Raw genomic sequence first — 20,085 nt, 5'->3', positions numbered from 1 at the left:
ACAGGCGACAGGCACCACAAGTGGCTTTGCTGATACTATAACAAGGTGGCCATCTGGGATACACTGCTGCAGCTATTGTCAGTCATGCAGAAATGCCACAGAAATCAGCTTGCTAACTTCAGAGCCACCTGATGGTGGGGAAACTGGAGAGACACGGCTGGTAGTCTACTAAATCTCAGCTGCTGGCTCTTAGGTGAGAGCCCAAAGCAAGTCCTGCACCCTCGAGGTCACAGCCCTCACCAGAAACATTGCATGTATCTCTCTTGCTCTTCAGCCCCAGCCTTCCTACCCCTCTTGATTTTGCTGAGAAGTGCCAGAGTAACTGTTCATATAGTTATAAGCACCAGGTGTTGTGTGGGGGTGACATCCACCTCTCAAGCTACAAGCCTGCCTGTGGCCAGCTGACACTGCTTCGCTGCCGTGTCCTCTGCCACATGTAGCACCAACAGTTGGATCAGGATGAGCTGCCAGGTTGTGTCTGGGGTGGATCAGCCTGCCCCCACCAAAGCTGCAGAAGTGGGATGTGCAAGGTGTTCCCTACCCACAGCCAAGTCAGCTCAATGAATCTTTTTTTTCCTTCAGTCTCCCACCGGGACAGATGGAAATGCAGGAGAACCAAAACTCTTAACACTTAGAGCTGGCGTTTCTGTTAGCTTGAAAGACACAATTAGGGACTCCCAAGCTGCCTACTGGGAGATACTACTTTTGCTTCCCTATGGAAAGACAGGCTCTGAGCTTCCCCTAATGAATCAGGTATTGAGCCTTTGCCAGAGAAGCCCCTTCTGAGTCAAGCTGGGTACAATGTCCTGAAAGCCCTAACTCAGTCACCCAGGAGCCTCTCTCAGCTCAGGACGCGCGCCTACGTCCCGTGTGTGTATTCACTCCAGATGGCAGGGGATGACACATGAACACTTTGAATTAAGTAGGATGAATGTGTGTGGGGAGTGGAAGAAAACTGTATTCAGATCAAATCCAGATACACAGGAGTAGATGGCAATGCTCATTACACCTATTGCACTTCAAATTGCTTTTCAATTCTGGCAGGTCTTCACAAATTTGCTTAATGTGTAATCTTCCGTATCAGTGCATCAGGAGAGTTAGTGCTGTCAGGAGTATGTCAGTGCTGCCTAGGCAGAACTGCATTAGGAGAAGGCAGTACTTCTGTAACGTATTTGTTTAAAGCATCAGAAATGAAAAGATAGCTCTCAGATTCCATTCAAACGTTTGAGAGGGCAGAAGCATACAGAAAATGAAGGTTCTAAATATAAATACATGCTCACTAGAGTGATGCTGTTTACTTGAGGCTGGTACAAGCCCATGTTTACAATTACTTGGTGGTAACTTTTTATATTACTTCAGACACCACTTTGCTCTTTGGATAGTCACGGGTTTCTAGCTCTACCCCCTGACAGCTGCTGAGATGATGTGACAGCTGCTGATAGGATGTGAATATTTATAGTAATTTGTAGCTTATTATGGTCAAGAAGTAAGCTGACCTGAACCTGTCTCTGGCAGTCTCCCCCTTTCTCTGTAAATTAACCCTATATTTTGGAATAGCAGTTTTGACCAGCAAAGCTAACCATTTGAATTCAGTGACTACTTTTGAAAGAATCATTGAAAGGTCCTTCCAAATATATATTCCCAAATATTAAAAGAATCAGAATAATTCACTTGACTACTTGTATGATGATCAAGAACTACTTCACTGTTTCTTGACCTTCTGCCACCATTGCCAGAGGGACCCTTCCACCACTCTGCTCTGCCAGCAAGTGCAGTTTTGCCGTTGCACAGACAGAAAAGCTGACGCTCAGACAGGTTGCTTGACTCCTGCAATAGGATGAAGGAAATCCTTGCCAGCACCAAAAAGATGCCACAGCTATTGTGAGATTGTATTTCACTGTGCTCACAAGACCCCTATTTCTGTCCAAATGCAGATGCAATGGAAACAAAACATTTGGACTTTTAAGACAACAATGTCATAAAACCCAAGAACAGCAGAGGTTATTCATTATCAAGGTGATACTAACACAATGAGAATATTTAGCTGTTAGATACAGGAAAACACAAAAAATGGCCCCCTCCCTGGGAAGGACCTAATGGCTTTCTCCGATGCCCCCCTTCCCTCTGGCAGCCTGAGCTGCCCCTGCCTGTCTCTGTGAGCTGGAAGAGACTCAGTGAAACCTCCCCGGGGCAGGGGTGCAGGCACACCAAGCACACCAACCCCTCGTGGGTTGCAACAAGCTGTCAAGTTTTGTAAAAACATCCAGGGGTGCACAGAAGAAAGCCACAGGGTCTTTTTAAAGTTACTATTTCAGTTATTTTTTCTGCTCTGCAGAACTACAAATATTTTAGCAAGGTTTGTAAATCCTGGAGAGGGTGGGCACCCCAGCCTCAAGAGAAGAGCTGCCCCTAACTTAGCAGTTTTATGTCTGGAGCACATTAGTCCAACACACGTGGATCAGAGGTACAAACAGCATTTGTTCAAAGAAAGGGAGACATGCTGGAAGCAGCCATGCAGCCTCTCACTCTTGCTAGCAGTTTCAAAGGGTTTTTCTGGTTTCCTGTGACCTGTATATTATTTCATCTCAGACCTTCCAGCTATTCCTGCCCAGATGTGCTATTTTTCTGAAACCTAACTTCCAGTTTTCATCTGCAGACAGTGTATCTTTCAGCTGTTACAAACATGTGCCTAATGTTTGCAGCGTTTTGCTTTTCCTTTCCAGCCAAACTGTACTCCAGACAGTCTTGCTTCTCTACCAAAATCACGTCACTGCTCCTGTTGTCTCTGTTTGTGTATGCACTTCAGGACAAAAATTCATAACTGAATGTCATTTGCAGAATGTTTGTGATCTTCTTTCACCTTTACAGCTCAATGCAAACTCAGACATTGCCTGTGGCTTTTCACTGTTTTTAAAAGCATGAATTTCCCACACATGTAGGGAGAGTTGCAGAATTGAGGCAGCTTTCAAGTAACACCTATATGAAAACAACTGACTGTAACTTTCTTAATCTAATTTCTACTAATTACTTACAGGAAAAAACCTTAGGAGTGCATGACCAGCCAGAAACAAGGTTTGCTTTGGAGACAGAAGAAACAGATAATATAAGCACACAAGCCAAGCTCCCCAGCCTTTGCTTGTAACATTACTTGCATAGCTGAGTTTTGGAATTTCACAAGCTGTGTTTATATAAAGGTAAAAAGTAAAGTTTCAGGCTGTAGCACTGACTTTGTAGGTAGACAGTCCAAGATTTTGCCTGTACCAGGCTACTGGCACAGGCAGTCTCGCTGCCATGATGACTAAAACCTGCACTTACCACATTTTGCACTCATACATCCATGCTCTTTTCTCCCTGCTTGCTACACAAAACAACGTGTTTCTAGTTTTGGAGGGTGTTCTGTTCTGGTTTCTTTACTGTATTAGTATAGTACAGTTTTACTCTTGTGTGTGCATGCTGTGTTGGTTGTTTTTTTTTCCTTCCCAGTAACAGCAATACAGAAGGAGCAAAAAACGTTTCTGTCATGTCATGACCTGTGGGAAGAAACGCATGATCTGTCTTGCCCAGCACCTGACTGTTGTGGAAAAAGCAGACTTAGTCATCAACAGTAGTGTCCCTGAGATGCTGCCTTGCAGCCAGAATAACATCAGTAATTTCTACAGAGACTTCCACTTTCCCCTTCAGGAAACAGCTGTGAAACATGATCTCAAGCGTAGTCGTCTTGATTCTATATGCACTGTTCCATGAAAAGGTCTTCATCTTTTTTTATTCTATTCCGTGAAGAGGTTTAGTTTTTTGTTTTATTGAGTTTCAAAATGTTTCACATAGGAAGTGTCAAATTTAAATGTTACCACATAAACCAAAGCTGAGAAATAGTGTTCTGTCAATAAATCTTTTAAAAATTACCCCTCTTATCAGAAGGTTTGGTTCAGATAAACTGGCATTTTTGACACAAAAACATCTCCAAATTTTTACAGCCCTCCTCTCGAAGTTGAGGATCTTAACTCAAGTCTGGGAAGGAAAAATCTACAGAAATTCACCCTAGGGAAAGAACTTCTTAATCCCAATCTATTATTTTTGATGCTGAAGATCTGTGAGGCTTGCCTTTGCCCATCAATGCCTTTGGACACATATGAGATCCTCACAAAGTGGCACTTACTTGGTCCTTAAGACATATTTGTCTTACTGCTCATCAACACACCTTTGGGGAAAAACTTCTTCCACTTCTGAAAAGCCCTGCAATCAAATATATGTACTTCAGGACAGCAATGGCAGAGAAAATGCACTACCTGCCTCACTTCTCCCTCACGATGCTGATTGTTGGCTGCCCCTCTCACCATCAATTCGGGGCCCTAATTTTACAAGGTTCTTTCAGCTCTTTGTTCTACTACGAAGTACTGTTTCCTTTCTGCTGTTCTACTGCCACATCCAATTGCTCATAAATTACTCTGAAAAGGTAAGACAAGGCAAATAATTACTCATATCTGGATGAAAGGATAACAATATATTACAAAAATAACAGTTTGATTCTGCGTCTTCTTATTTCTCCCCTGGATTGACTGCCAGAAACTGATTTGCTACTTTGAAAGTGAGATAAAATCAAACTTGTTAGTGTCAGATTTAATGAAAGCTTCTCTCTTTTTTATTGCTTCTCTACTGATAAGAGTCTTTGTCTAAGCTTTTGTCTTAAAAGCACAGATGTAAAGCTTCTGGCACACCTGATATTCTTTTTCATGTAGAAATTTGTCCATCTGAATAGGTATGAAAATTACAATTTGGTTTTGTTATCTTAATTTATCTCATTGTAGTCACTGTATTTCTTTATTTTTACAGTTGCTGCCAGGATCCAAATAACATGCAGATCCCATTATTAATTTCTTTAACATTGATATAGATGCTCCTTCTCTTACAGTAATGAGCCACCTTCTCTGAAATGGGTAGTTTATTGCCAGCAGCAGGTGAAAAGTCAATGGCTTTATGATGGAAAAGGTCAAATTGCATCCAAGTTCAACTGTATAATATGCAATAGCTGAGAAACAGGATTTAATTTATTATTAAACTTGTACATGCCTTTGGAAGCTGACCATTTTGGCTGACTTTTCCTAACTGGTTAGGTATCCAAACTTATGAGAAACCTGATGTACCATCCTACGGCGCTGAAACCAGTCGACTTCTTCTAACATGATTTTTTTTTGTTAGCTTGAATTCAGCTGTACATAATTTGTCCTCCAGGAAAGGTCTTTGACTGTATTTCCCATCTGCACTGATGATGATGATGGTGGTGTCTGCTTGACTCCCCTACAACCAAAATAAGTTAGCCTGTGTTCTATATCCTGTGGATGGCGCTTTAAGTTTGTCTTCTGAGATAGCCTGCAGCATCTCCTGCTGTTCAGTTTCTGAGCCAGAGTCGACATCAGGATTTCTCTTTTACCGGCTTGGCCCACCAATAGGGGACAGAGAGGCTGTGTCACCTTCTGAAGGCCAGTATGTCTCCTTCAGGGAGGCAGAGATCGCATTAGCTCCTCTGGACTGCAGCTGGGGGGACAATGATCACAACCTCTTCAACACCCTGTTCAACAGAGCTCAGAGGATCCAGTTATTCCTTCAGTGAGGCAGGTGAAAATGAAAGTAGTCGTCATAAAAATGGAAGACAGATAAGCTTCTGAAGAGCATGCTAGAAGAAGCAAAGAGGCATGTTTCTTAAAAAGAAAAAAATCTAAGCAGTGTCTGGAAGGGGGCTAAATCACAAAGTACTCCAAAGTTTCCAGTGAACAGAGGCAGGGAACTGTGTTCACAGGTGTATTTTTAATTCTGAGGAACTGTGAAAATCTCTCAATGCATCTAAATGGATAGGTGATCCATTTATAAATACTCTTCTATGGCTGAAAGTGGTTTTTGTGGTGAGTATAATCTTAGACTAAAAAGGTTAAACCAAAAAACTGGACTAGTGAAGCGGAAAATGTACTTAGGCTCCTGGGCATTTAAAGGGTTGGTGTAGATGCCAGTGCAGAGGGGGCACTGCTGAAAAGCCTGGGCAAAAAAAAGAGTGTGCATAGAGCAGCAGACCTCCAACTATGGTAGATGAAGGGTCATGGCATGTCGTCCAGTTTGATCTATTAAATTCACAGACTGTCAGGCAGATATTATTGTGAAGAAATAGCCCAGAATGTGAGGAATGGGTGATGCACACCCCCCCAAGATGCACAGCAGCTTTTAAGGAAGTGGGTCTCATGTTTGTCACTGAGATGGCAAATGGTGTTTCTAAAAAAAGGAACTGCAGTAGGCTTGTGGTTGTGCTTCTAGGATATTTTGCACGAGCCTCCATCAGAAGACAGAGTAGGATGGATCTCTACAACAGCAGCTGAGAATTAATCTTTAACCGCTCAGTCTCAACCTGTTAATTTTCTATAGGTTTGAGACAGAAAATTCTCTAACACCGTGTCCAGTGTATGCTGCAGTATTTGCTCCAAACTGGTATTGCTGAATAACTAAAATCTGACTTAAAGAAAAAATTGCTACTGTGTGGATTCTTCAAGGTGTTCTGAAGTCTAAGCAGACTCTGGATTTCTTTTAAATACAGTAAAATAGACATGAGTTTTGTCACTTCTGTACTTAACATCTGAATTTCTTTAACAACAGCATTGACAAACCTGCTTCATTCGCAAAAAGGGATTCACAGGAAATGGATTTTTATTTTTAGCTTTCAGGGAACACATGGAGCTGGCAACCAAAATAGCAACAGATGGGGAACCCTGTTCTCTCTGCTGAGGAAGAACCTTCAAAGGCCTTGGGCCATCTTTCCATCTCAGCAAATCCTAACTTGAGTTTTCGTCACATTTCAGAATATGTGATAGTCTTCAAATAGTTTGATTTAAAAAAACAAGCAAACTGGATGGAAAATGCATAGTGTAGTAAGCTATTTCCTTCTCTACTAGCAACCGTTTCTTCAGGATGAATAATCAGGCTTCCAAATAGATAATAAGCTGGAACCAAGTTTCAAGAATTTTTTTTGATCTTTCTACAGCTGGGCAGCAGAAGGTGTGCTGGATGGAGGATGCTCTGGGTAGCCTGTGAAGACTGGGCAGGTACTACCTTCTATCAGCCAGTTACTGCCACATCCCTCCCAGTGAAACTGTAAAGCTCTCCTCTTCACCTTTCAATGCAGTCAAAACAACTACAGCAATGCCAAGAAAGACTCAAATGGCCTTGGTCTGCCACAGCCCTCCTGAGAATAAGAGAGCAGGCTGTCAGTAGCCTCATCTGTCTTGCTCCCAAATCCTGCCAGACGGGAAGGGATCGCCTTTCCTCAATCCAGTACCCGCTGATGCTCCCCACCGCGCTGCTCAGCTCTCCTGTGCATCCCTGCGTTCTTGCTGGCAGTGCTTCCATGTCCAGCCTGGCCTTCCCATAAACCCTTTGGGAATCCTGCAGAAACTGCAAGATGGCAGATTTTACCGCAGGGGCCCATGGTGCCTACGAATGTCTCAGAGTCCCTAAACTCCCCACCTCCCTTCAGTTTGTCCAAGTTCCTTTAATGAAGGGAGGTCTCCATATCTACTTCAGCTGGTTTCTGTCTTGCCTTTTTCATCCACTATCTCCTGGCATTCTTTTGTATTTTCTCCCATGCTGTCATTTCTGACAACTATCCACTGTGGCCTCAAGAGCTTTTTCCTGAGTGGCAATAGCTCATCCTTGCATAGGTAGTAGGGCTCTTGTCCTTCCCCTGAAACTGCATGTCACCTGCTGCTTTGTCACCCCGTGCTGTAACCATCACTCTGCTGCTTCTTGCAGCCAGCTTTCAGGATGAACATCTAGAACAACTCGGTGGGTCACCAGACTCCATCATTTCATTACTTATTCCCCTTTCCTGGTTAACAGCCTGAAAGGGCCCAGGCTGCAGAAAGGACCCTTCCAGCAGGTCACATACGTGGGGCAGTGAAGAATCCCTCAGTGTATTCCCACCCTTGACACCCTCTCCTTCAGCCAGTGCAAAAGACGGTGCAGCGTCTCACCTCGCTGCCACCAGGATTATCGGGAAGCGTTTGCTGCAGGGCTCCCTGGAAAAGTCCTTTGAACATCTGACCTCTGCCCTGACCTGTGCGAGACCTGACGCCAGGTGCCCTGACACCCCCGTGAAGGAAGGGGACAGCGAGGGGCTCACTGGCTGCTGCAAGAGCTCCTGCACGGCGGCCGGGCTGGGCCTGCGGGGACCGCCGGGACGCGGCTCCTTGCAGACGGTGCGGGGACCGAGGCGGGCGCTGCCCCCCGGGCCCGGCCGCCCCGCCGCTGCCCGCCGCCCTGGGCACCAGGAGGCAGCGCGGAGCCCGGGCCCTGCCCGCCCGGCCCGGGCTAATCATTAACGTCGCACGGCAGCCCCGAGCAACCGGGCTGCGCATCGCGGCTCCCGCCTGCGCCAGGGACCGGCCGGCGGGCACCGAGCCCCGCGGCCGCCCGTCCCCGCTCTCCTGGGCGCTGCCAGGGTGGGCACCATGGAGGACGAGGCGAACGGGACTCTGCCCTCGCCCTGCGGCGTCAGCGAGCCGCCCTACTCGCACGAGTTTCTGCAGAGTGAGTGCGGCTGCCGGACGGGGCCGGGGCCGGGGCCGGGGGGGGAGACGCCAGGCTGGGAAAGGAGCAGGAGGGCCGACCCCCGGCAGGCCGACCCCCCGCTCAGTCCCGGCTGCCTCTGGCTTCGGGGAGAGGGGAAGAGCACGGCCCGCGGCTGGGAGCCGCGGCGGGGTGAGGGAGCGGGGCGGGCGGCGGGGCCCGGCGGGGCGGGCAGGGCGCCCGCAGGTAGAGCTGCCGCTGCTCTCCCCGGGGTGAGGTCTGTGGTGTGAAGGTGCCCGCTGAGATGGGGCTGCTCTGCCTCAGCCCCCGTATGGACGTGATGGGGGTTGCTGAGAGGTTAAGCGGCCGGGGCAGAGGCTTTCCTTTGCGGGCACGGCTTGGTGTGCTTGTAGTTGGGCTGCAGCCACAGCGGGAGTGAGTACCAGTGATGAGCGTAATTCTAGATCAAGCACGACTCCACTGCAGTGCTTGCTTTTGTCTCTGGAAGCACCTCCTTTGGGAGAAAGTTCACCCATCAGCCACGGGTAAAAGTTTATATCCATACCCAGCGCCAAGGGAGACACGAAACCATCAACCGTAGGTAAATGTTGATACCCATACTCAGAATTAAGGGAGAAGTAAAAAAGAATGTGGTGAAGGCATCAAGTTTTTATCTCAGGCTAGGTGTATCGGGGGTTCATCATGACATTGGCTGTGTGTCCCACAAACTTTCACTGAGACTCTAAAAAGTTTGCATGCCTGAAGAAGTTATGGACAAACATGTCTGTGAGCATACAATGGAAGCAAATAATTGAGTAAATACATTTTTGCAGGTAGTCTGCTTGGAAAAGTTCCCTCAGTATGTATTTACTCTATGTATTTGTGTTATGTATTTATTTATATTCTGTTACATACCTACATTAATCTAAGGGCGTTTGTTCTGGAATTCCACCTTCTGAAGGGGGCTTCTGCATAATGCTTTGAGAACATGAAGGCATATTTTTCCCTTGTGCTGTCTGGATCCTGGAAAGTTTTAGTCATGAACTTAAGTGTAAGTATTTGAATCATCCTATGGAATCAGTGATTGATCAATGTAGCTAAGGATAACTGCAAGTAACAGGCTAAGGAGACCCTCAGAGATGGTGCCTTTACATTAAACATTTGGAATGCTAATGAAACGAGTCAGAAAATTCTGTCTTTCTGCAGGCCTTGACCTACCAGGGAGATTTCTCTTCGCAATCTTGACTCTGATGACACTAATTGCTGATCTGGTGTTTATAGAGGAAGCAGTCTACATCTACAGAAAAATCCCCACGTCCAAAAGATCAATCATAATTTGGGTTAATGCTGCAGCTCCGGTAAGTCATCATGGAAAAGAGATAAAATTACAGTTGAAAACAGGGTTTCCCTGAAAATCCACAGGAACCTGTTTTATCACTGCCCTTTGTAGAACCCCCCTCCCTTTTTCTGTAGGTGATTGCTACTACTTCATGCATTGGCATGTGGATTCCTCGCTCAACGATGTTTACGGATTTTGCAGCAGCCATGTGAGTGTTCTGCTTTTTTCTAGACATTGCCCCAAACCCTGAATGTCTTCCCTTTAAACATTGCTGCTCTTGGTAAACACAATCATTTTGTAAATTTAACAATTTAGTAATTTTTGGTTTGAGTAGAAACCTCTTGGCAGCTTTTCTCTGGGAAGTGGGAAGTGCTGAAGCAGTTCCCAGCACTACAGTCCCCTAGAGTGGGAACCTCAGTATGAAAGACCTGTGTGACTTGCATGTAATTGCTCCCTTGGATTGACAGGAGCTTTGAAGCAGTGCTCTTTCTTTCCCCTCTCTGTGTGTCATGTGGAATGAGATTCTGACCTGTGACTTCTCTGCGTTTTTACTAATGATGAGCCATAGAGGTCTGTTATTAGTGGTGAGAGGTGAACCTCTGATGAGTACACCAACGTAGAAATGTTCTGCAGTTGTTCTGATAAAAGCACTTTCTGTACGAGTGTGACGGCTCTGACATGCACAGAGAAGAATGGTGAAATGTGGTCCTTGCTTTCTGGATGTGGTGGAGCAGCCCTGGTAGACAGAGCCAGGCAGGGGGATGTCATGGCCTTGGGCACTCCACAGTTGATTTGGGGATGATTTTGGAACCCGCTGCAGGACAGTATCACAGACTCTCATTATTAGCCTCACCTCTTGCATTTACTAAGAGAGTTCAGTAAAAAAGGAGGGAAAACACAGTAGTAGGGATCACAGTGAGCATGCAGCAATTGGTGTAGGTAGTGCAGATTGCCCAAAACTTCCAGGGTTCCAGTTCTATGGCACTTACTTTAAGCCTGTCTGAATCCCTCCTCCCTTGCCCAGCTGCAGGCTCCTGTCCCCTCACTTGCATCCACTACCACTCAGTCTCCAGCTGCACAGCAAGCTCCTCCAAGGAAGCAGTGCAGCAAAGAGGACCTCTTTAATTTGATGGTTCTGGATTTCAGTGAATCAGTTCCATAAATGAGTTTGGGAAATGGAGGAAAAGGCAGTTGCACAATCTGTTGTTCCTGGGAAGGGTTAAGAATGTGCAGCTGGTGAGGGAGGGAGAGGTGGAGTTGCAGCAGTCTGTGCTTGGATCAGCTTTGGTTGCAGAGAAGCCACACCTTGGCTGGGGCAGCACATGCAATGACAGCTATAAATATATTATATATATACACACACACATATATATATATATATATATATATATATATGAACCTAGCTATGTGTGTTATTGTTGGTTGGTCAGTGGTGTTGTTTTTTCTTAAAGGAGCAATAGCACTTGTGAAAAGTTTGGACCACTCAGGATTGGGTAACAGATAGACAAATACAGCCATAATGACTCGGGCCAGAAAAGCCGGTGCGTTAATACTGACTCTGGCACAAGCCCCAGTGTAGCTTTGGGAAATTCCACAGCTACTCTGTGCCTCAGTTCCTTTCTCTTTTGGGTGAGGTTAGGGCAGTTCTGGTCCTCTGAGGTGATGTAAAGCTGGAGGTTTTTCACAGCTAGTGCTAGAATTGCTGTTGATTGCAGAGCACAAGCTGTAAAAACTCTGGGCAGGAGGCAGCACTGGCATGCAAGAGACACACAGGCAAGTTCAAGCTGGCATTTTCTTCCTCTCCTAGATTTTTTGCCATAGTTATCCACAAGTTCCTGTTGATGATGATTAAAGAGTGCGGAGGTCAAAAGCTGCTCCTCCAGCGGTTTGAAAATGGTCGCTTAAAGATCAGCACCGGTCCCTGCTGCTGCTGCTGCCTTTGCCTCCCTCGTGTGCGCATCACTAGGTGAGTTGCCCTTTAAGATTTCCCCGCTGGAAAAACGGCTGCTGGAATTCAGCCAACTTGGCGAGGCCAGGCTTACAGCAAAGGGCCTCCCTGCTTCCCGTAAGTCAGTCTCAAGCTGTGTCTTTTAAACAGTGCCATCACTTCGGAGCAGTGTGCCACTGCTAATTTATTTTGTTTTGATAATGCAGAATTTTGCATAGGAGTTGAGACATGAGCTCTCTCAGTTTTAGGCAGTGTAGTGTTCCCACTCATAGCGATGTTGAGCACTGTCATATCTCCCCAATTAATCCCTTTCTATCCAAGAAACCATTTCTATAGTAAGTAGCATTGTGGAAAGAGGAGGAGGAATTTCTGCTCTAGAAAACCTAATAACTGAGATTTTGATTTCTTCTCATTCCAGAAGGGAACAAGTGTCTCAAAATTGGGTATTTTTCACAGGCAGAGTTGTCAAATTGAGACTGTCTTGAAAGAAAATTTCTGTTATTTCTATGAAATGGAAATGTTTCATTCTGATACTGACTTTAAAACTACTTCAGATCAAAATAAATTTTAGAACAAAAATTAGATCTAATTCGTGGAAAGCTTTGATCTCAATGAAATGGCGTTGTCTGGGGAGGCAAAAGCAAACGTTTTCTTCTGCTAAACTTAGTGCACCTATGAGAAATGGGGTGAGGATGGAGAGCAGCACCTACCGGAGACAATACACTTTAACATAAGCCCGGTTCCTCTGAGTACTGCCTGGTGGGGCTCCTCCTCTGGCTAGTGTCACCCTGTCATTTACACGCTGCTCTGCAGCCTGGAAACCTTATGTGTTTCCCAGGGCTTTCCTACTGCTAGAGAGCATGAGAATGTTTCTCTCATTAAGAACAAAAGCTGATGGACTGAATGTGCAAGACAGAGATTTTTCTGGACATTAGTGTCAGAGGGACTTTATGGTCCAGTGAAGTGAAAGCAGCAAACAAAATGCAGCATAACAGCTTGTGATGCATTTGCAAAAAATCTTATTTTTCATTGTAAAAATTCTTCCTAAAATGCCTCATTCTGTATTAGAATTTAAATTCTTGTTTCCATAATTTTATTTTAATGGAATAACACTACTTAAATGGAGGGGGCATTTGGAAGAACAAGCAATAAACCAGCAGAAAAATGTACCTCCAAAAAGGGATGTAATACAATGACTTAAATCAGCAACTACTGATACGGATCTAAATGATTCCTACTAATTTTCAAGGGCATTTGGTCAGGCTCATTTCAGCCATGGGACAGAGCTGTGCTATAGATCTAACCTGCCTCTAGTATATTTCTTTTTCTTTCCATGTCTGTCACCCTCTGTATAGGCTGTGGTAGCTGGGAGGTTGGGAGGGAATCCTCTGCTCTGCCCTCCTGTTTATCAGTCCAGTGACAGCTTACTCAGGGTGGTATTAGCTAATATGAACTCCTTTCAGGAGCTAGATAGTGCCCACTACTGCTGGGAGGAAGGACAGCTGTTCATTTTTTTAAAAAAAGGCTTTTTGCCCTGCAGGGGGCTTACGGCTCCTTCTCTGGTGTCTGTAACATTGGGAAACCCATCTGTTGTCTTTGCTTCTTACTTCTAGCCTTTTCTCATTATAGGGTACAGTTTTTTTGACATATGAGCAAGCTAAACCAGAGAAAGGTCAGTCTCATATTCCTCCCATAGGTATGGGAGTGAGCTACTCCAGGGGAAGGATTCATTCTGTTAAAAAAAGCCCATATACTATCAAGCAGTCCTGGGAAGGCTAACAAGGTACAGTAAACAGATGAGGCAAAGTAACAAGTGGGGAGAGATGTGGCAGAAGAGGTGTGATGGTCAAGATAGACTTGTGTTGACAAGGGAAACAACTCATAGCATTACAGTGACTGCACTGTTTGTCATATTATTCCTTAATGTCCTTTTGGGATAATAAATCTTTGAAAAGGCACACACACTGAGTGGCTAGCCAGTTGAAGGCCTTTCTACCTGTGTTTGTACTGTTCATCATCCTGTGGTTATTAGCTATATTAACTGAGCAGTTCCTACAATTTCTGGTTCATGGCTATATCCTGTAGCATACTAAATGTCATCTTGTCTGCTGAGGCACCTCTGATGGCATTCTCAAGGGCCCAAGGAGCTACAATGAAGACATCCTGGTCAGTATGGGAAATAATACACTGTAACTGACTAAAATGTGAGCCAGCTGTAGCAGATGGCTTGTCCTGTGATGACTGAAGGACAGTTCAGGTCAGTCAGCTTTCATTTCCCCTGTTAAGAAGTGCATCTGCCCCTTTCCTGGTGGTCTTTAGTGCTGACTGGCCAGGTTACTGTGTATGGGCTGTATTCTGGACACGGGTTTTATTGACAGAAGTCAGGAAATCCTGAGCTGGCCTTGTGCACTTTGTCAAATGAAAGATACTTCCTTTCTTCTGTTAGAGTACAGACCAGCAAAACTGATGCTCACGTGGTAGTATTCATGATGCATTGAAAAACTACCAGTCCTTTCACCTAGGTCTGTACAATTCCCTTTCTTGATCTACCATAGCACTAAGAAGTGTCTGAACAGGAAGACTGAATTGCCCAGTTTCATCAGAAAACTGAAACAGGAAGGCATCAACAGGGCAAGGGCAAGTGGCATTATTGTTCAGAAACTGGTTGTGCTGCTGCAGACTCTCTGGTTAGTTTCAGAGCAGAGAAAGACAACACGTTTTGCCCAGCTTTGGTTAGTCTGTAATTGCTGCAGAATAGGCCATGTACTATTTTTTAGAGACTCTACTAAATAAACACTGGATAATTCTTGGAAAGATTTTCTAATCTTAAAGCTGCTCCTCCCAGATCTTAAGCCACATGCCACAGGAGTGCAAAAGTTTTGCAACTGACAATATAAAAAATGTTCTTAAGTTTGCCTATGTGATTTATTTTTTTTTTACTTCTTTTTTTTTTTCTTTTTTTGGCCAGGCAAACTCTCTTTATGCTGAAGCTGGGCACCTTTCAGTTTGCTTTCCTTCGACCTGTGTTCATGTTTTTAGCAATAGTGCTTTGGACTAATGGCAATTACATCCTTTACAATGTAAGTACATACTTTCATGAGATATGTTCCACAAAATTTATAGGTTTTAGGGTTGATCTTAGTATCTTAGCTCACAACTAATCTGTGGAATCTGAGTGCACTTCCAAGTGAGTCCTTACTTTTGAGACCCTGAAGCATATAATTTCTGCTTTCCCTCAGACTCTCAATTTCTAGTCTTCTTTTGGGAAGAAACTGGCCATCAGGGTGGGTTGGGCCTCAGGTTATGCTCCAGTGTTTCCCATCCTGTATGGCTAGAACAGCCAGACTGCAAACTGCCCTGCAGGATGTACCTGCCCTGTTTTTTGTAAGCTACAGCCTTAAGTGTATATACTGGCATGTAAACAGGAAGGACAATTCTATGTTTTTCTGCAAATCACAGTGATTTTTTTATCTGTGCAAAGTAGAAAAGATAGTACTGTACTTCTGCTTTGAATCATGTAAGCTCCAAGATGATGGAGAAGTTTGTATCTGCTAATAATTTTGCACCTCTCGGATAACTAAGATTTACAGTAATTTTTAATTCTTTCACAGTATAAAATAAATGACACCTGTCAGATATCATGCTGAATATGCTCTCATGAGCTGCTGAGTGTTCCCAGGTGTTGCTGGGGGTTAGATTGAGGGGTTGTGTCACTTGTTACCTTCCCAAGCTGCCCAGATTCACATGTCCATGACTGCTGGGTGAGAGCAGTGTGCTAGCACTCTGGTTGGTACTGTGCAGTTTCCCCATGCAAGTCCCAGCAACTGCTGCTGCCATCAGCCTTCATGGAGATAGAAACAAACATTTTAACATCTGCATCATCCAGTTCATAACTTTCTCCTGGAAAGAGTAAAGTGCACTGTAAGGTTTTATAGGTATGCTTGTTTGATTTACTTCTCAGTTGTCTCCCCAAAGAGCTGCAATATGGATTAACAGCTTTGTTGGTGTCCTTACCATTATTGCTCTGTGGCCAGTTGCAATCATGTTTCAACAAGTTAGGACTGTCCTTACCTCTAAGAAGATCATCCCAAAGTTTGCTCTTTATCAGGTGAGAAGTTTAATATTTCTGATAAGAATTCCTCTTAATTGCTGGTGTAACACGGTCTCTCTGGTTTTTGGTCCTTTGTTGAAAAGTTATAGTATTTTTTTCACATTAAATGCTTTGTGCAAAGCCATATTTTTACCTGATTAAAGCTGCATCCCTTTAATCACTCACCTTGGCTGCTGTTCCGTTTCAGCTTAAGCCGATTTGCCTCTACTCTCTCAGGACTGCTGGAGATGTGAAAGCTGTGTTAAATCTACTAATCTTTAAGCCACTGAAATAAAACAAGCACCTTCTGTGGGGCTTGAAGGAGACTTTGTAGATGCAGTAAACAGAATGTTAAAATGCTGGTGTGTACTTTTACCAGGAGAAGATGTGGAGCAGTGTGGAGGTGGCTGTTGTTTGAACTGTTTCAGCATATCACAGTGTTCTGTTTTGACACCATTTTTCTTGGCCGTTCTGCACTTCAGAGTTAGACAATAATGAGAATACTGGCTGGGAATCATTAATAAGTAAGGAACAGAACCAGATAGGTTGGACTGAAAAAGCCCTGGGACAGGGCCACCATCTTCCACATCATTCTGAAAAGAGTACAGCGGAATCCTTGGATATGCATCCTCCTTGGACAGGACCACTTTTGGGGCACCAAAGTTTTTGTTAAGTAAATTATTAAGCACTTAAAAATGGAGTAAATGGGACAGTCACACCTGCAAAGCTGCATTAGGGTGAATCCAGGTTTAAGATGGCAAACTCTGTTAATACAAGGATTTATACTCATGCAGTTAGACCAGCACCTAGAGAGACACTTTGGTATCTCCGAGGCAGAAAGGCCTAGCTCAGCAACCTGTGTGGAGTCTTTTATCCCTTCTGGCAAAGAAGCCAGTCTGATGGAACTTGGGGAGCACCCCGTCTCCCTGCTTTGGCAAAAAGAGGAGACAACAGAAAAAACATTATTTGAGTCCCTCCTCCACTACGGGAGACCATAGCCTCATCAGTTAGATTAACAGGAAGTTTTAAAAATATGGTTACCTATTACTCAGAGAGGGGGTTCCGAGGAGGGAGCTCTGTGTTTATTTCACCTCCTAAATGAACGGCTGAGAAGAAACACTTTTCAAACAAAAGAAGTTCAATTTAATATATTCAGAGCAATGTCATCCTGACCTAAACTTGAATTATACAGAATGGCAGGCAGCCAGCTGGTAGATTGGAGAAGAGGGAGGGCAAGAAAGGAGGAATGAGACAAAAATCTGTTTTCTCTTTCTGGTGCAGTTTATCGTCATTCTGAACCACTTGCAGACAGCTATTATCAACATCTTGGCCATGCAAAGAGTCATTCCCTGTGCTCCACCACTCTCCTCTTCAGCAAGAGGATCATGTAAGTTCTTTCGGGAAGGATGTTCTTAATTTACTTATAGAGGTGCCAGTTCAGCACTGCTAACTGCAGTATCTGGTGTTTTCCCAAAATACTAATTTCCTGGGATCGTGTAGCTTTTAGAGAATCTCAGCTTTTACCTAAAAAAACAATAGCAGAAGTTTTATAGCTGTCATAGTCACCAAGAAAAACTTGAGAATGAGAAGTGTTGGAACCAGAAGTGAGAGGACAAGAAATCAACATGCAAAATTACTGTTAAATCTCATGCATTTTGAATGCATAATTTATTGCATGCTTATTGTATGTAACCAGGGCAGCACTGTAATTCTGTAACTGATTTTCTTGACAAGTATGAGAGAGACTCCATTATGGGGACAGAATGGTGAAGTTTGTTCCTTTTGCACAGATGAAAATTAATAAGCCAGGTATCCACTTTGTGTCTGATAGTTATTTCCCCCTTTTGGGGACTTCTCTTTGCCTCCCTTTTTTTGGCAGATATAATCCAGCAGCTCCTCATCATGGAAATGTTTCTGATAACCCTGCTCTCAAGGGTGGTCTATCGGAGAAGATACGATGACCTAGAGCCTCCAGCGTGTATAACTGAAGAAGCTGTGGACAGCAAGGAGACTCCTAAGGTTATCCTGAATGGTACAGTTAGGGAAGATGGATTGCCAAGGGTTTAGAAGCCCCAGGGCTCCTCTTCTGCAGGAGCTGGAAGCTCAGCTTAAGGAGCTTGCATATTCTTGCACCACAAACAGCCACTGTCCAGGTCGGAACAACTTCTGACGTAAATGTCTGTGAGCTGGAAGGATCACTAGTGGAAAGATAACCCTGTTTATTCTCCAGTGATATATACATGGTGTGAGGGTTTTCATACCATGTAATTTAGTAAGATTTCATACCATGTACTTTTATGCCATTATGCTGCTACTTGATGATAGACAAACTGTCTCACAATGTGATTTTTTGTTATTTTTATTTTTTAGCTATTAGAATGGCTATGATTTGGAGTTAATCCAGTCATTCTTTCTCATCTTTTTTGATTTTTAAAAATCTCATTTCACCCTGGATTACTGTCATATGTCTAACACAACATTTTTCCATCCTTCCTCCATTAAAATTTATCAGCTCTCACTCTATGCCATGAGCTTACTGTAACTAATTCTGACCAGTAAATATATTTGCATATGTTTGTTCTCAGATCCCCAGACTTGTCTGGGCTCTCCACCCATATAAATAATGATCTCTTTAGCGCAAGACTTTTTACATGCCTTGGCAATTCACCCCCTAACTTGGTAAATACAGAGTTGCTGTTTGTAAATATGTCACTGGCAGATGTTCTTCTTAGGGACAGCAGATTCTCTGTTGCTGGCCTGGAAAAAGAAAGTAGGAGTTAGAATCTAAAGGTGTCTTCTGCTACAGCTCTGTGATGGCACCTGCTGCTTTGGTTCTCTGCTTAGAAAATGAGAATAATGATACTCAGGGTCCTTATGATAAAGGTGTCTGTGGGGATAAAAGCTACTGAAAGCAATCTCTTTCAAAAAATCCTTACCTTCCCAGCTTCTTCACCCCAAATCTGACCTGCCCCAGCATCCAGTAGGACTTCAAGGAGTACAGGATCTTTGCCATTCACACCCATTGCTCTGTTTTGCATAAAGCAGTTTTTACTTTTTACAAATCATCCTGATGTTCTTGGATGAACCAAATTGCTTTGGTTTAGCTTGCTATAATTTATAAAATAATACTGTGTTCACTACACATTTGGGTGTTCTGTTTGTTGGGACTGGAGGTACAGTGTGATACACTAGCCCTTGTCTAGCATCATCTAGACTGATCCCTAGAAGTAAATATACAATTCATGCAGCAAGAAGGCTTATTTAGTATGTAACCTGGGAAAATGTTTTGTGTTGGAAAAGTTGTTAATTGTATCAAATACATCTTAGCATCAGAACAAAGCTGGGCAGATAGTGGGGCTTTATTTTTAGTTTACAAGGAATTAAAAAAATACTTTCATTTTGGGAGTTGGTGGAAACTGGAATTCACTGAAAACAGCTCGTGAGTCTAGAAAGTAGAAAAGGGAGTTAAATTAAACAAAATGTTCTCTTCTTTCTGACTGAGGTCAGAAATAGTAGTTTTAACAATTAAAGGGTTCCATTGTACTAGAAAAATTATTTTTGTTTTGAAGTGTTTGAAATTATATTTATTTTTTTCTGAGCAGTCAGTCTGGGAAATTAATAGATTTCTGAACTCAATAATATGAGAGAATCTGCACTTTTCCCTTGAAAAATAATCTAGGTGAAAATTTTCCCTGCATTAGATTGTGTCAGTAGAGTTAACTGGCATCAGCTAACATATTTTTAACATGGGAAATCTAAATGTATTTTAACATTATGGCTATTAGCATATTCTTAATGTTGCTTTATACCATTGTAGCCTAGGCTACAGGTACATTTGTAGAGTTGCAGAGCAGTGTTTAATTTCATAATGGCTTTGGGAAGGGTTGGCTGTAAGTTCCAGCAGCTTCAAAACTGGAAAATAAAACATTTTGAGTTGGTAAGGAATCTTTGTGAATTGCTGTGGAAAAAGCTTTAATTCCTAGAGCAAACGAGACAAATGAACATGACTGGAAAATGTTTCCTGTAGTGGTTCTGCAAAGGGAGTGTCTTGGTGGGTGGGATCTGTGGCATGGAAGGGCAGGTCTTTGCACAGTAGCATGGATAGTGCATTTGAAAACAGATGGAGCACAGGAGAGGTGGTGGTGCCTGTAGGTCCAGTGAAGG

General features: G+C 43.7%; 1 protein-coding gene across 1 annotated transcript; it reads left to right on the top strand.

Moving 5' to 3' along the window:
- Positions 1 to 8,372: 8,372 nt before the first annotated feature.
- LOC127379794 (organic solute transporter subunit alpha-like) lies at positions 8,373 to 19,866 on the top strand. Its single transcript, XM_051607923.1, has 8 exons — positions 8,373 to 8,565; positions 9,751 to 9,902; positions 10,018 to 10,091; positions 11,691 to 11,849; positions 14,800 to 14,911; positions 15,793 to 15,939; positions 17,203 to 17,308; positions 17,801 to 19,866. The coding sequence occupies exons 1-8, from the start codon at positions 8,487 to 8,489 to the stop codon at positions 17,986 to 17,988; spliced, it is 1,017 nt and encodes a 338-aa protein (XP_051463883.1). The 5' UTR covers positions 8,373 to 8,486; the 3' UTR covers positions 17,989 to 19,866.
- The last annotated feature ends 219 nt before the right edge of the window (positions 19,867 to 20,085 follow it).

This window comes from Apus apus, chromosome 1 (genome assembly GCF_020740795.1).
Source record: "Apus apus isolate bApuApu2 chromosome 1, bApuApu2.pri.cur, whole genome shotgun sequence".
Classification (NCBI taxonomy): domain Eukaryota; kingdom Metazoa; phylum Chordata; class Aves; order Apodiformes; family Apodidae; genus Apus; species Apus apus.
Note: the sequence above shows the minus strand (reverse complement) of the source record. Positions and strands in the feature narration are given on the sequence as shown.

Excerpts from the sequence above, each read along its gene's own strand:
- LOC127379794 (XM_051607923.1), top strand. The coding sequence starts at position 8,487 with ATGGAGGACGAGGCGAACGGGACTCTGCCCTCGCCCTGCGGCGTCAGC. Across the intron at positions 8,566-9,750 it reads CTCGCACGAGTTTCTGCAGA|GCCTTGACCTACCAGGGAGA; the intron begins GTGAGTGCGGCT and ends GTCTTTCTGCAG. Across the intron at positions 10,092-11,690 it reads ACGGATTTTGCAGCAGCCAT|ATTTTTTGCCATAGTTATCC; the intron begins GTGAGTGTTCTG and ends TTCCTCTCCTAG.